The sequence below is a fragment of the Pristiophorus japonicus genome, chromosome 1 (assembly GCF_044704955.1).
Source record: "Pristiophorus japonicus isolate sPriJap1 chromosome 1, sPriJap1.hap1, whole genome shotgun sequence".
In the NCBI taxonomy this organism is placed as follows: Eukaryota; Metazoa; Chordata; class Chondrichthyes; family Pristiophoridae; genus Pristiophorus; species Pristiophorus japonicus.
This window is the reverse complement of record NC_091977.1, coordinates 119,515,955-119,530,742: the sequence shown is the minus strand read 5'-3', so window position 1 is coordinate 119,530,742 and position 14,788 is coordinate 119,515,955. Positions and strand designations below refer to the sequence as shown.

Here is a 14,788-nt window from a genome sequence, read left to right as displayed (position 1 = left end):
AAAGGGATAGACAAAATAGAGGCAGAGAGGTTGTTTCCACTGGTCAGGGAAACTAGAACTAGGGGGCACAGCCTCAAAATATGGGGGAGCCAATTTAAAACCAAGTTGAGAAGGAATTTCTTCTCCCAGAGGGTTGTGAATATGTGGAATTCTCTGCCCAAGGAAGCAGTTGAGGCTAGCTCATTGAATGTATTCAAATCACAGATAGATAGATTTTTAACCAATAAAGGAATTAAGGGTTATGGGGAGCAGGCGGGTAAGTGGAGCTGAGTCCACGGCCAGATCAGCCATGATCTTGTTGAATGGCGGAGCAGGCTCGAGGGGCTAGATGGCCTACTCCTGTTCCTAATTTTTATGTTCTTATGTTCTTATGTAAGAACTTTCCCGGTGGCCGACAACAGGGAGATTTCCTCAGTCGGACTTGTCCCCTTTTATTGTAGACGGTCACGATTACAGCATCTCTAAGATCTCTGAATAGCAGCACATTTGGAAAGCAGTGACAGGATCAGTCCAAGTCAGCATGGATTTATGAAAGGGAAATCATGCTTGACAAATCTTCTGGAATTTTTTGAGGATGTAACTAGTAGAGTGGACAAGGGAGAACCAGTGGATGTGGTGCATTTGGACTTTCAAAAGGCTTTTGTCAAGGTCCCACACAAGAGATTGGTGTGAAAATTAAAGCACATCGTATTGGGGGTAATGTACTGACATGGATAGAGAACTGGTTGGCAGACAGGAAGCAAAGAGTCGGAATAAAAGGGTCATTTTCAGAATGGCAGGCAGTGACTCGTGGGGTACCGCAGGGATCAATGCTGGAACCCCAGCTCTTTACAATATGCATTCATGATTTAGATGAAGGAATTGAGTGTAATATCTCCAAGTTTGCAGATGACACTAAAGTGGGTGGCAGTGTGAGCTGTGAGGAGGATGCTAAGAGGCTGCAGGGTGACTACGTGAGTGTGCAATTGCATGGCAGATACAATATAATGTGGATAAATGTGAGGTTATCCACTTTGGGGGCAAAAAAACGAAGACCGATTATTATCTGAATGGTGGCAGATTAGGAAAAGGGGAGGTGCAATGAGACCTGGGTGTCATGGTACATCAGTCTTTGAAAGTTGGCATGCAGGTACAGCAGGCGGTGAGGAAGGCAAATGGCTTGTTGGCATTCATAGCTAGGAGATTTGAGTATAGGAGCAGGGATGTCTTACTGCAGTTGTACAGGGCCTTGGTGAGGCCTCACCTGGAATATTGTGTTCAGTTTTGGTCTCCTAATCTGAGGAAGGACGTTCTTGCTATTGAGGGAGTGCAGCGAAGGTTCACCAGACTGATTCCCGGGATGGCTGGTCTGACATATGAGGAGAGACTGGATCAACTGGGCTTTTATACACTGGAGTTTAGAAGGATGATAGGGGATCTCATAGAAACATGTAAGATTCTGACGGGACTGGACAGGTTAGATGCAGGAAGAATGTTCCCGATGTTGGGGAAATCCAGAACCAGGGGATGCAGTCTTAGGATAAGGGGTAGGCCATTTAGGATTGAGATGAGGAGAAACTTCTTCACTCAGAGAGTTGTTAACCTGTGGAATTCCCTGCCGCAGAGAGTTGTTGATGCCAGTTCATTGGATATATTCAAGAGGGAGGTAGATATGGCCCTTACGGCTAAAGGGATCAAGGGGTATGGAGAGAAAGCAGGAAAGGGGGACTGAGCGAATGATCAGCCATGATCTTATTGAATGGTGGTGCAGGCTCGAAGGGCCAAACGGCCTACTCCTGCACCTATTTTCTATGTTTCTATCTCCTGGCATGCTGTCCTCTTTCCAGATAAGAGATACAAAATGCTACAGTACAGAGGGACCTGGGGGTCCTTTTGCATGAAACACAAAAAATTAGTATGCAAGTACAGCAAGTAATCAGGAAGGCAAATGGAATGTTGGCCTTTATTGCAAGGGAACTGCGTACACTTCTAGATTACACCACGAGTGGAAACATCCTGTCTGCATCTAGCTTGTCGAGCCCCCTCAATATCATATGTTTAAATAAGATCACCTCTCATTCTTCTAAAGTCCAATGAGTATAGGCCCAACCTGCTCAACCTTTCTTCATAAGTCAACCCCTTCATCTCCAGAATCAACCTAGTGAACCTTCCTTGAACTGCCTCCAATGCAAGTATATCCCTCCTTAAATAAGGAGACCAAAACTGTACGCAGTACTCCAGGTGTGGCCTCACCAATACCCTGTACAGTTGAGCAAGACTTCCCTGCTTTTATACTCTATCCCCCTTGCAATAAAGGCCAACTTTCTATTTGCCTTCCTGATTACTTGCTGTACCTGCATACTAACATTTTGTGTTTCATGCACAAGGAAGGACCCCAAGGTTTCTCTTTACTGCAGCACTTTGCAATTTTTCTCCATTTAAATTATAATTTGCTTTTCTATTTTTTCTGCCAAAGCGGATAACCTCACATTTTCCTACATTATACTCCATCAGCCAAATTTTTGCCCACTCACTTCGCTTGTCTATAATCATTTGCAGATTTTGGGTGTCCACCTCACAATTTGCTTTCCCACCCATCTTTGTATCATCAGAAAACTTGGCTATATTACACTCGGTCCCTTCATCCAAGTCATTAATATAGATTGTAAATAGGTGAGGCACCAGCACTGATCCCTGTGGCACCCCACCAGTTACGGTTTTCCAACTGGAAAATTACCGTTTATCCCGACTCTCTGATTTCTGTTTATTAGCCAATCCTCTAGCCATGCTAATATATTACCCCCAACCCCGTGAATTTTATCTTGTGCAGTAACCTTTTATATGGTAGCTTATCGAATGCCTTCTGGAAATCCAAATACACCACATCCACTGGTTTCCCCTTATCGACCCTACACGTTACATCCTCAAAGAATTCCAGCAAATTTGTCAAACACAATTTCCCTTTCATAAAACGATGCTGACTTTGCTTGATTGAATTTTGCATTTACAAACGTCCTGCTATTGTGTCCTTAATAATGGACTCCAGCATTTTCCCAATGACAGATGTTAGGCTAACCAGTCTGTAGTTTGCTGCTTTCTGTCTGGCTCCTGTTTTAAATAGGGGTATTAGATTTGCAGTTTTACAATCCGCTGGGACCTCCCCAGAATTCAGGGAATTTTGGTGGATTACAACCAATGCATCCACTATCTCTGCAGACACTTCTTTTAGGACCCTAGGATGCAAGCCATCGGGTCCAGGGGACTTGTCCGCCTTTAGTCCCATTATTTTACTGAGTACTACTTTTTTAATGATAGTGATTGTATTAAGTTCCTCCCACCCAAAGCCCCTTGATTATCCATTATTGGGATGTTTTTAATGTCTTCTACCGCAAAGGCCGAGACAAAATATTTGTTCAAAGTCTCTGCTATTTCCCTGTTCCCCATTATTAATTCCCCAGTCTCATCTTCTAGGGGATCAACATTTACTTTAGCCACTCTTTTCCTTTTTATGTACCTGTAGAAATGCTTACTATCTGCTTTTATATCCCGTGCTCGTTTACTTTCATAATCTATCTTCCCTCTCTATTATTTTTTTAGTTGTTCTTTGCTGGCTTTTAAAATTTTCCCAATCCTCTGGCCTCCTACTAGTCTTAGCCACATTGTGTGCCCTTGTTTTCAATTTGATACCATCCCTTATTTCCTTAGTTAGTCACGGATGGTTATGCCTTCTCTTATAGTCTTTACTCCTCATTGGGATATATTTTTGTTGAGAATTATGAAATATCTCCTTAAATGTCTGCCACTGCTCATCAATCATCCCATTCTTTAATCTATTTTCCCAGTTCACTTGAGCCAACTCTGCCTTCAGACCTTTGTAGTCTCCTTTATTTAAGCTTAGGACACTGGTTTGAGATCCTGGTTTGAGATCCAACTTTCTCACCCTCCAACTGAATTTGAAATTTAACCATGTTATGGTCACTCATTCCTAAAGGATCCTTTACTTGGAGATTGTTTGTTAATCCTGTCTCATGACAAAGTACCAGATCTAACGATAGCCTGCTCCCTGGTTGGTTCACAATGTACTGTTCAAGGAAACTATCCCAGATACACTCCATGAACTCTTCCTTAAGGCTACCTTGGCCAATTTGCTTTGTCCAATCAATATGAAGGTTAAAATCGCCCATGATTATTGCCATTCCTTTTTTACAAGCCTCCATTATTTCTTGATATACATTGGCGAAAACCCCCAAGCGCTACCCTTATGTGTTGTTAGTTGGTATGATTGAGCAAGGATGAGGGGGAGTGTGAGGGGTGGCTAGTGAGATGTGGAAGTGATAATATAGATAGAGAGAGAGGGCTGGGTGGTGGTGCAAGGTAAGTTGGTATGAGTAAGGATGTGCAGGAGTAGGGTAGTGACAGCAGAATGATGGGGATGTGATGAGTAGCACATCAGGATGAGGTTGAATGTTGCTTTGCAGTAATGTTTCATGATCGACTGAGATAATTGAAAGGTTTGCGCCACTGCAGCCAGGTCCTCCTGACAACATCCCTGCTTGTGCCCTCCTGTGCAATGTGCAACCAGGCTGTGTTGGTGTCCTGGGGAGGTCTCATCCGGCCACTGGAAGGGTTGAGAATCTCCTGGTGTGCTGCGGGTCCCTCCATAAGCATATGGAGGGAGTCATGGGAGAGACTGGGTGCAGCCGTGCACCTTTGTGCAGTGCTTGTCAGTGTGTGCAGCACCTCAATGCTGCAAAACACTGACAGCACATTCAATTTGGACATTATCCCTTTAAGGAAACGAGTTGTTGATGCCTCATCAAATGATGACAAATGATCCGTTTCCTTTTAATTGGCCTGGAACCTCGCTTGGCAGGCTGAACAACCCCCATCAAAGTAAAATCACTTGGAGGGAACGGGCTGCAGGCAGGAGCAGGCCGGCACCTCGTTCCAGACCTCGTCTGTCCCGGACTCGCCTCAGACAGCGAAATCGCAGCCTGTACGTTCACTTTCTGCCTGTAAAATAAAGCAACTAAAATAAGTGTTATAATTTGGACTTTCTACCAACACTGAAATCTGCACGACTGACGTCAGTGCCGGTGGCGGGAGCAGGAAATCGGGTCGGGAGCCTTAGGGGGTTAACTAGAGAGCTGGCCATCCTAGACTGGGTGTTGTGTAACGCGGATTAATTGGCAATCTTGTTGTGCGAGGCCCCTTGGGGAAGAGTGACCATAATATGTTAGAATTGTTCATTAAGATGGAGAGTGACACAGTTAATTCAGAGACTAGGGTCCTGAACTTAAAGAAAGGTAACTTTGATGGTATGAGACGTGAATTGGCTAGGATAGACTGGAGAATTATACTAAAAGGGTTGATGGTGGATAGGCAATGGCAGACATTTAAAGATCACATGGATGAACTTCAACAATTGTACATCCCTGCCTGGCGTAAAAATAAAACGGGGAAGATGGCTCAACTGTGGCTAACAAGGGAAATTAGGGATAGTGTTAATTCCAAGGAAGAGGCATATAAATTGGCCAGAAAAAGCAGCAAACCTGAGGACTGGTTGAAATTTAGAATTCAGCAGAGGAGGACAAAGGGTTTAATTAGGAGGAGGAAAATAGAGTATGAGAGTTGGCTTGTAGGGAACATAAAAACTGACTGCAAAAGCTTCAATCGATATGTGAAGAGAAAACGATTAGTGAAGGCAAATGTAGGTCCCTTGCAGTCAGAATCAGTTGAATTTATAATGCGGAACAAAGAAATGGCAGACCAATTGAACAAATACTTTGGCTCTGTCTTCACTAAGGAAGACACAAATAAACTTCCTGAAATACTAGGGGACCGAGGGTCTAGTGAAAAGGAGGAACTGAAGGAAATCCTTATTAGTCAGGAAATTGTGTTCAGGAAATTGATGGGATTGAAGGCCGATAAGTCCCCTGGGCCTGATAGTCTGCATCCCAAAGTACTTAAGGAAGTGGCCCTATAAATAGTGGATGCACTGGTGCTCATTTTCCAACATTCTATAGACTCTGGATCAGTTCCTATGGATTGGAGGGTAGCTAATGTAACCCCACTTTTAAAAAAAAAAAGGAGGGGGAGAGAAAACAGGGAATTACAGACCGGTTAGCCTGACATTGGTACTGAGGAAAATGTTGGAATCAATTATTAACGACGTAATAGCAGCACTTTTGGAAAGCAGTGACAGGATCGGTTCAAGTCAGCATGGATGTATGAAAGAGAAATCATGCTTGACAAATCTTCTAGAATTTTTGAGGATGCAACTAGTAGAGTGGACAAGGGAGAATCCGTGGATGTGGTGTATTTGGACTTTCAAAAGGTTTTTGACAAGGTCCCACACAAGAGATTAGTGTGCAAAATTAAAGCACATGGTATTGGGGGTAATGTATTGACGTGGATAGAGAACTGGTTGGCAGACAGAAAGCAAAGAGTAGGAATAAACGGGTCCTTTTCAGAATGACAGGCAGTGACTGGTGGGGTACCGCAAGATTCAGTGCTGGGCCCCCAGCTATTTACAATATACATTAATGATTTGGACGAAGGAATTGAATGTAATATCTCCAAGTTTGCAGATGACACTAAGTTGGGTGGCAGTGTGAGCTGTGAGGAGGCTGCAGGGTGACTTGGACAGGTTAGGTGAGTGGGCAAATGCATGGCAGATGCAGTATAATGTAGATAAAGGTGAGGTTATCCACTTTGGTGGCAAAAACAGGGAGGCAGAATATTATCTGAATGGTGACAGATTAGGAAAAGGGGAGGTGCAACGAAACCTGGGTGTCATGGTACATCAGTCATTGAAAGTTGGCATGCAGGTACAGCAGGCGGTGAAGGCGGCAAATGGCATGTTGGCCTTCATAGCGAGAGGATTTGAGTGTAGTAGCAGGGAGGTCTTACTGCAGTTGTATAGGGCCTTGGTGAGGCCACATCTTGAATATTGTGTAAGTTTTGGTCTCCTAATCTGAGGAAGGACATTCTTGCTATTGAGGGAGTGCAGCGAAGGTTCACCAGACTGATTCCTGGGATAGCAGGACTGACATATGAAGAAAGACTGGATTGACTAGGCTTATATTCACTGGAATTTAGAAGAATGAGAGAGGATCTCATAGAAACATATAAAATTCTGACAGGATTGGACAGGTTTAATGCAGGAAGAATGTTCCCAATGTTGGGGAAGTCCAGAACCAGGGTTCACAGTCTAAGGATAAGGGGTAAGCCATTTAGGACCGAGATGAGGAGAAACTTCTTCACTCAGAGAATTATGAACCTGTGGAATTCTCTACGACAGAAAGTTGTTGAGGCCAGTTCGTGAGATATATTCAAAACGGAGTTAGATGTGGCCCTTACGGCTAAAGGGATCAAAGGGTTTGGAGAGAAAGCAGGAATGGGGTACTGAAGTTGCATGATCAGCTATGATCATATTGAATGGCGGTGCAGGCTCGAATGGCCTACTCCTGCACCTATTTTCTATGCTTCTGATGACCTCACCGGACTGCAACTTTTGAATTTAAATTCGGCCCTCGCCTGCGAAGGTGAATTGGCACTGGGCAGGAATTGACCTCAGGCTGGCAAGTGATCTTGGCCTAACTTTAAACTCTACCCTGCACCATTCTAGCTGGTTGAGGGGATTAAAATTGATGCCTTTTAACTTGCGTTCACAAAAAGGCAGTTTCAATAGGCATTACAAAAATCTGATGATATGGGCAGTTTGTCATTCCGGGGCGAAATTTCTGGAAGAAGCTTTTTAAGAGGTGGATCTGGAGTGGCACAGAACCTCCCCTCACCCCATGGATACAATCATGAACCTTTCACCAAGTATTTTAATTCCTTTCCCATCAGAACTGGTTTTCTGGTGACTTTGGCTTCCCATGTCAGCTTAGCGTTCTTTGCTGCCAATGGAAACTGAGGCAGTGCTGCTGATCAAGTTCAACTGGTTCAGTAAACAGTTATTAAAGTAATAAATGAGCGCAATTTAATGTAAGTTACTACGGAGAGTACAAGCTACTGCTGATAGCACATTACCACACAGGAATGTTGGGGAGACCCTTCTTTTGAATCAGTCTTGAGTAAATTCTGTTTGCAATTACTGTTCCTCTTCCTTCCCCTCTGACGCAAAATAATTTCCCTCTCACGCAAAATAATTTCCCTTTCACGCAAAATAAATGTAGGTGACAGCAGTTATATCTCAGTTTATATATAGATTAATCTACAACTAAAAGAGCAGGGATTAAAACAAATATGATGCAGTTAATAATATTACAATGTAACTGAGAAAAGATCCATCTATTGCATTATCTTTTTGAAGAAGAGAGCATAAAATAGGCAGCAGCACCAAAAATGAAAAAACTGGCTTTTTCAGCATGACTAAGTTATTTATCATTTTTTATTTCCAGCTGCCATCCTTGTACTTAAACAACAGCAAAAAGCCTATCCCTAAAGATGAAATAATATTAGCTTAAAAAATAGTACGGTGCAATGTGAAAAAATATCAAAAGGATGGTCAGAAACGCATGTTCAATGATGGCTAATTTTTTTTTTACCTTCCCACTCCAGTTCATTGCCGTGCCCTGAGTATTCAAGAGAATCTGCCTCATCAGGGGTTTCAAGGTCATCTACATTGATGTCAAGGTCATCCGGGGTATCGAGGTTATCATCAGATAGGATTGAGCCTTCACTCTGATCGAGTGAAAGGCTGATATCAGGAGCTGTAAGCTTTTTCTTCCCAGGGTGGATTCCATTGAGGTCAAGGGAATTAGGTGGTGCTGATTAAAAACAATGGAAAAGGAAAACAAGATTAAATCACAGCATGCACATACCTTTTTAAAAAATCTCAATTTACTGTGCTTTTGTAATTTAAATTAAAACAGCATTGGCGAGAACAGTATTTAAGTACAGCCAATCATTGTGCAATTTCTAATCACAATCTTTGACAATAAATTAATGTACACATACAATCACCAATAATAGTATATAGCAGGTACATTTGCTTAGATACAGATTAAAGGCCCAAATATTCCAGGAGGTTTATTTGAATAGGAAGTCTCACCATCAGGATCTCTTAAAACTGTCATTATAGTGAGGACAATGGAACACTGGTCTGAAGGAATTACTGAAGACAAGTGTTAGTGAGATAAACTATCATAGTCATGAATCCCCAGATCAACATCATGTTAATTCATCTCCTTCACACTATTCGAGTCAATATTCTATCCAAGCTCGTGCTCCTGATGGCAGCATCAACACTATGGGGTTGAAATTGGTTATGGCCGTTTTTGAGGCGGTGTCACCACCTGAGTGCTGACTTTAGCGCCGGGCATCAGGTGCAGCCTCAAATTGCTAAATTCCATTTTAACTCCCGAAGATGAGAGCACACACTCATCCTTGGCACCAACAGGGCGGAAGCTCAGGAGGCCTACTCAATTTCGCAACGGGAGGCTGCAGCCGTGCTAGGAAATAAAACGAGAAGAAAAGGGAAGAAAAAAATAACTAAAACTTCTCCGATCCACACAAACACTTCCCCATTCTTAAAACTAATGAAAACATGCAGCAATAACTAAAGAGAAAAACTTATCTTCCTTTCTGGGTGATTCCGCCCAAGAACCGCTCTTTAACCACTACTTTTTTCAAGCTGTATGGCAGACGCACAAAGCAAATATCGCAACAGAGGCGTCAAAGAGGCATTGTATGCTGGATGATGTCACCATGTGGATGGCGTTAGCTGGCGCAGCGTTGCTTCTTGGCGCCTCTGCCAAAGAGCCAACTCAATTTCAGCCGGGGTGTGGATGCCACTTAATGACGATGGTGGGTTTTTGCCGTCTACCGCCGGCGGTAACGGGCGGCGTCCACAACCCAATTTCGACCCCTTATTGTTTAATTGCTAACATTAACATGGGAGGAAAGTTAGCAATTTCAAATTAAAGTCCTTTCCCCATAAATACTGCATTAAAAAACATGATCCAAAGTCTATGCCCTGAAGGTGGATTCTATCAAGCGGAAAAGTACATTTCAGATACTCATTATGTGGAGGCACTATTTTCAGCAGACTGCCATTCATCTGATTGGGATCAACCAGTACTAGTGGACTGCTTTATCTCAGCAGGGAGTAAAATCTGACAAAATCTCTCTCACTCTCTCACTTTACAGAATTATAACTTTAGTTGGTTGGTGACGGAGCAGAGACTAGATTCAGTCATTCATAGGCAGTCCCTCGGAATCGAGGAAGACTTGCTTCCACTCCTGAAGTGAGTTCTTTGGTGGCTGAACAGTCCAATACGCAAGCCACAGACCCTGTCACAGGTGGGACAGACATTTGTTGAGGGAAGGGGTGGGTGGGACTAGTTTGCCGCACGCTCCTTCTGCTGCCTGCGCTTAGCCTCGTCATGCTCTCGGCATTGAGATTCGAAGATCTCAATGCCCTCCCGGATGCACTTTCTCCACCTCGAGTGGTCTTTGGCCAGGGACTTCCAGGTGTCAGTGGTGATGTTGCACTTTATCAGGGAGGCTTTGAGGGTGTCCTTGTATCATTCCCACTGCCCACCTTTGGCTCGTTTGCCGTGATGGAGCTCTGCATAGAGCATTTGCTTAGGGAGTCTCGTGTCTGGCATGCGAACTATGTGGCCTGCTCAGCGAAGCTGATCGAGTGTGGTCAGTGCTTCAATGCTAGCCTGGACGAGGACACTGATGTTGGTGCGCCTGTCCTCCCAGGGGATTTGCAGGATCTTGCGGAGACACCGTTGGTGATATATCTCCAGCGACTTAAGGTGTCTTCTGTACATCGTCCATGCCTCTGATCCATACAGGAGGGCGGATATTACTACAGCCCTGTAGACCATGAGCTTGGTGATAGATTTGAGGGCCTGGTCTTTTCCTCAGGCGGCTGAAGGCTGCACTAGATGGCAGCTATGGAGACCTCCATAATGAAGACTGCATTCTGGTAACAGGTCTCACTGTCCTATGTAATTATTTTATCAAAAATTGTACCTCCTCATACATCTATGGTATGCTTTATGTCCATCAGCACTTTCCTTTCTTTCATATCTCCCTTTCTATAACTAGCTCATTGACCTGAAATGTTAATTCTGTTTCTCTCTTCACATATGCTGCCTGATCTGTTGAATATTTCCAGATTTCAGATTTCCAGCATCCGCAGTATTTTGCTTTTGGTTTAGATGGCATCCACAGGCAATTATCTCTTATGTAGCTGAAACTGCTCTGTAAACTTTTTAGCATTGCTTCATCATCATTTAGGAACATGGGATTCAACTGCCACTTTATAGACTGCAATAGTAGTGTCCGAGTGAAATAGTGAAGGATCCCCTTGGAATGAGTGATCATAGCATGATTGAATTTCAAATTCAGATGGAGGGTGAGAAAGTTGGATCTCTAACCAGCATACTAAGCTTAAATAAAGGAGACTATGAAGGTATGAGGGCAGAGTTGGCTAAAGTGGACTGGGAAAATAGATTAAAGTGTAGGACTGTTGATGAACAGTGGTGTACATTTAAGGAGATATTTCACAATTCTCAAGAAAAATATATTCCGGTGAGGAGAAAAGGGTGTAAGAGAAAATATAGCCATCCGTGACTAACTAAAGAAATAAAGGACGGTATCCAATTAAAAACAAAGTGACCAAAACTAGCGGGAGGACAGAAGATTGGGAAGCTTTTAAAAGCCAGCAAAGAATGACTTAAAAAAAATTATTAAGAAAGGGAAGATAGACTATGAACGTTATGTATGTATGTAAACCTCACCAATATGTAAGACTTGCCACCAAGGGGCACACCTGTGGGAGACCTAAGGGTCACCTGTGCACCCTGGGAAAGCAGGTATAAAAGGGAATCTACCATGCTACTTCCTCACTCTGGAGTCACATTAAAGAGACCAAGGTCACAACAGTTTGAACTTACAATACAGTCTTGTGGAGTTATTCTGAACACAACAATTGACGCCGAGTAACGAATCATGAACTTTCACGCGGTAAGGCTGCCATTGGTATTCTTGAGAGATTTGTTTAGGGTCATGATTGGGAAGCCTTCATTGAGTGTCTTGACCAGTACTTTGTGGCCAACGAACTGGACAAGGCCGAGAAGGCAGTCAAGCACAGGACGATTCTCCTTACCGTATGTGGGCCTCCTCAAAAATCTGCTGGCACCGGACAAACCAATGGACAAGACTTACATATAGTTGTGCACGCTGGTTCAGGAACACCTCAAGCTGAAGGAGAGCATCTTAATGGCCAGGTATCGCTTTTACACGCACCATCTCTCCGAGGGCCAGAATGTGGCGAGCTTTGTTGCCGACCTAAGACGCCTTGCGAGACAGTGCGAATTTGCCGGATCTTTGGGGGAAATGTTGCAGGACGTTTTCGTGCTTGGAATCGGCCACGAGGTCATTCTTCGCAAACTGCTGTCTGCCGAATCCCTAGATCTGAGCAAGGCCATTACGATAGCCCAGCCTTTCATATCCACGAGCGACAACACGAAATAGATATCTTCACAGAATCGAAGATCACTGGCAAGTACTGTGCATAAAATAATGCTTTCAGCAGGCAGAATTGTACATGGCAGGGCCTACACGACCGCAGAGGCCAGACCTAGGCCGAGGGTGACTCAGAGTCCGCCGTGGGGCGTGAATGCATATCCATTATCATATTGGGGCTGCGGGGGCAGACATAGAGCCCATCAATGTCGATTCAAGCACTATGTGTGCAAGGGCTGTGGAACAATGGGGCATCTCCAGCGAATGTGCAAATGACCTGTGTCTCACCACGTGGCAGAGTCAGGAGAGGACGACCGATCCAGCGAGGATCACGATGAACGAGCAGGAGAGGCAACTCAACCTGAGGATGAAGAGGAAGTATATGGGAGACACACCTTCACCACCAGAAGCCCTCCGATAATGTTAAAAGGTAAACTCAACGGCACTCCAGTCTCCATGGAATTGGACATGGGGCGAGTCGATCAATAATGAGCCAGAAGACATTTGAGAGGCTGTGGGGCGACAAAGCACAACGATCCAAGCTGATCCCGATTCAGGCAAAGCTGTGCACCTACACCAAGGAACTGATATCAGTTATTGGTAGTAAGAACATAAGAGTATCCCATGAGGGAGCGGTGCACGATTTACCACTATGGATTGTTTCAGGTGATGGGCCAACGCTGCTTGGTAGAAAGTGGATGGGGAAGATTCGATGGAACTGGGAAGACCTCTGTGTACCTTCTCCAGTGAAAGACGTCTCTTTTGCTCAAAGGCTGAGCAAGCCCCCACCTTCACCTGAACCAGGCATCGAAGTGCAGATCCATTTGCAGATCCCCGAGGCACAGGCCGCTCATCACGACCACGAGGAGTTGACGATTAACCGAGCAGCAGTACAGACGCGGTACCCACCACCCAAAGCCGACAACCTCTTTGCGACGATGGAAGAGGCTCCAGGTCGACCAAGCAGAGTGGGACTCCGGCCGAAACGATCTGCCCGACACCAGAGGCAAAATCCTGGGGAGAAAGATCGCGGCAGTCGGCATCATGGACACGGACGAGAGTGCGTCCAGACCACGGGACGCGAGAGCGTCCAGAGCACGGGACGAGAGTGCGTCCAGACCACGGGACGAGAGTGCGTCCAGACCACGGAATGTCGCCGCAATGAAACAGAGGCATGTGTTGCCCAGCAAGGAAGACAACTGGGCTTGGGGCAAAGGTAAAGGGGCGGCCGCTGAGAAGGCCAGGAACCCACTACGTTCCAATAAGTTGTTTACACTGTGTAACCCATGTGAGCGCTCTTTCGAGGCTAATGATGTATTATCATATGGGGTCGGTGGTACCTTACAACAAGCCAAAGTAGCGAACACCAACCGGTCATATATGTAACTGACAAAGTACTTGTAGCATGTGATGTGTTATCACACGGGGTCGGGCGTGTTGTACAGCAAGCCAAAGTAGTGGGCGAGCCCCACCTGGTTGCACATGTATCCTATAAGTTAACTAAGGCAGTAGCCTGCGTTCACAGGACAAAAGAGACATACCAAAGAGTGTCCCAATATTTGCTCGAGTCAGACAAGCTGTCAATCTCTCTGTTTTTGGAGAGCAGAGGCACTATTATCAATGCTTTGTTTCGAATATGCCTAACACTGCCTGAGCACTGTAACATGATCCGCCACGAACCAGGCACTGATGCCCTCAGTTGGCTACCGTTGCTCACCACTGGGGTGGAAACGGAGCAGCCCTCAGACCTGCTCGTTGTTATGGAAGTGCTTGAGAGCGAGGGGTCAACCGTAACGGTTCCACAGTTTAGGATCTGGACTAGCCAAGATCCCACGTTACCGCCTGCTAACGGCGAACCGCTAGACGGGATGTTGCAGCTTATCTGTCACAAAGACGAAATGTTCATCCCATCAGATTGCCCCCTCTGTTGCAAAGAAAGGCAGCGAGGCTACACACCTTAGGGTCAGCGACAATAGTCCGGAAGGGGCAGTCCAAATCATAAAGTCAAACACCATACATGTCACGGTAGACTCCCTACAGACCCGGCTATCCCGGGTGCTATGCAGTCACCGGACAGAGTCACTCAGAGCCGAGCCTTCCGTATGCTATCAGCAGAGAACGTACCATGATCGCACGGCTCCTCCATGCGACATCAGAATAAATGATGTCGCGTGGAGGAGCCATGCAATCATGGTACATTCTCATGGCCCCAAATGGGCTGCTAGCACTGTATTAGCCAAAGAGGGGAATGGAGTGTTTGTGATGAAAATGGAGTGTTTGTTGTGAAACCATGTAATGGACAAACACAGAAAGCATT

At 44.9% G+C, this 14,788-nt stretch overlaps 1 protein-coding gene across 3 annotated transcripts in view; it reads right to left on the bottom strand.

The window, feature by feature from the left end:
* The window catches only part of LOC139265594 (protein prune homolog 2-like), an 808,581-nt gene that overhangs the window by 166,520 nt on the left and 627,273 nt on the right, over nt 1–14,788 (bottom strand). For all 3 annotated transcript variants that reach the window (XM_070882707.1, XM_070882715.1, XM_070882724.1), the window contains one exon: nt 8,535–8,756. In XM_070882707.1, the coding sequence (XP_070738808.1) occupies nt 8,535–8,756 (222 nt within the window). The remainder of the gene's footprint in view (nt 1–8,534; nt 8,757–14,788) is intronic.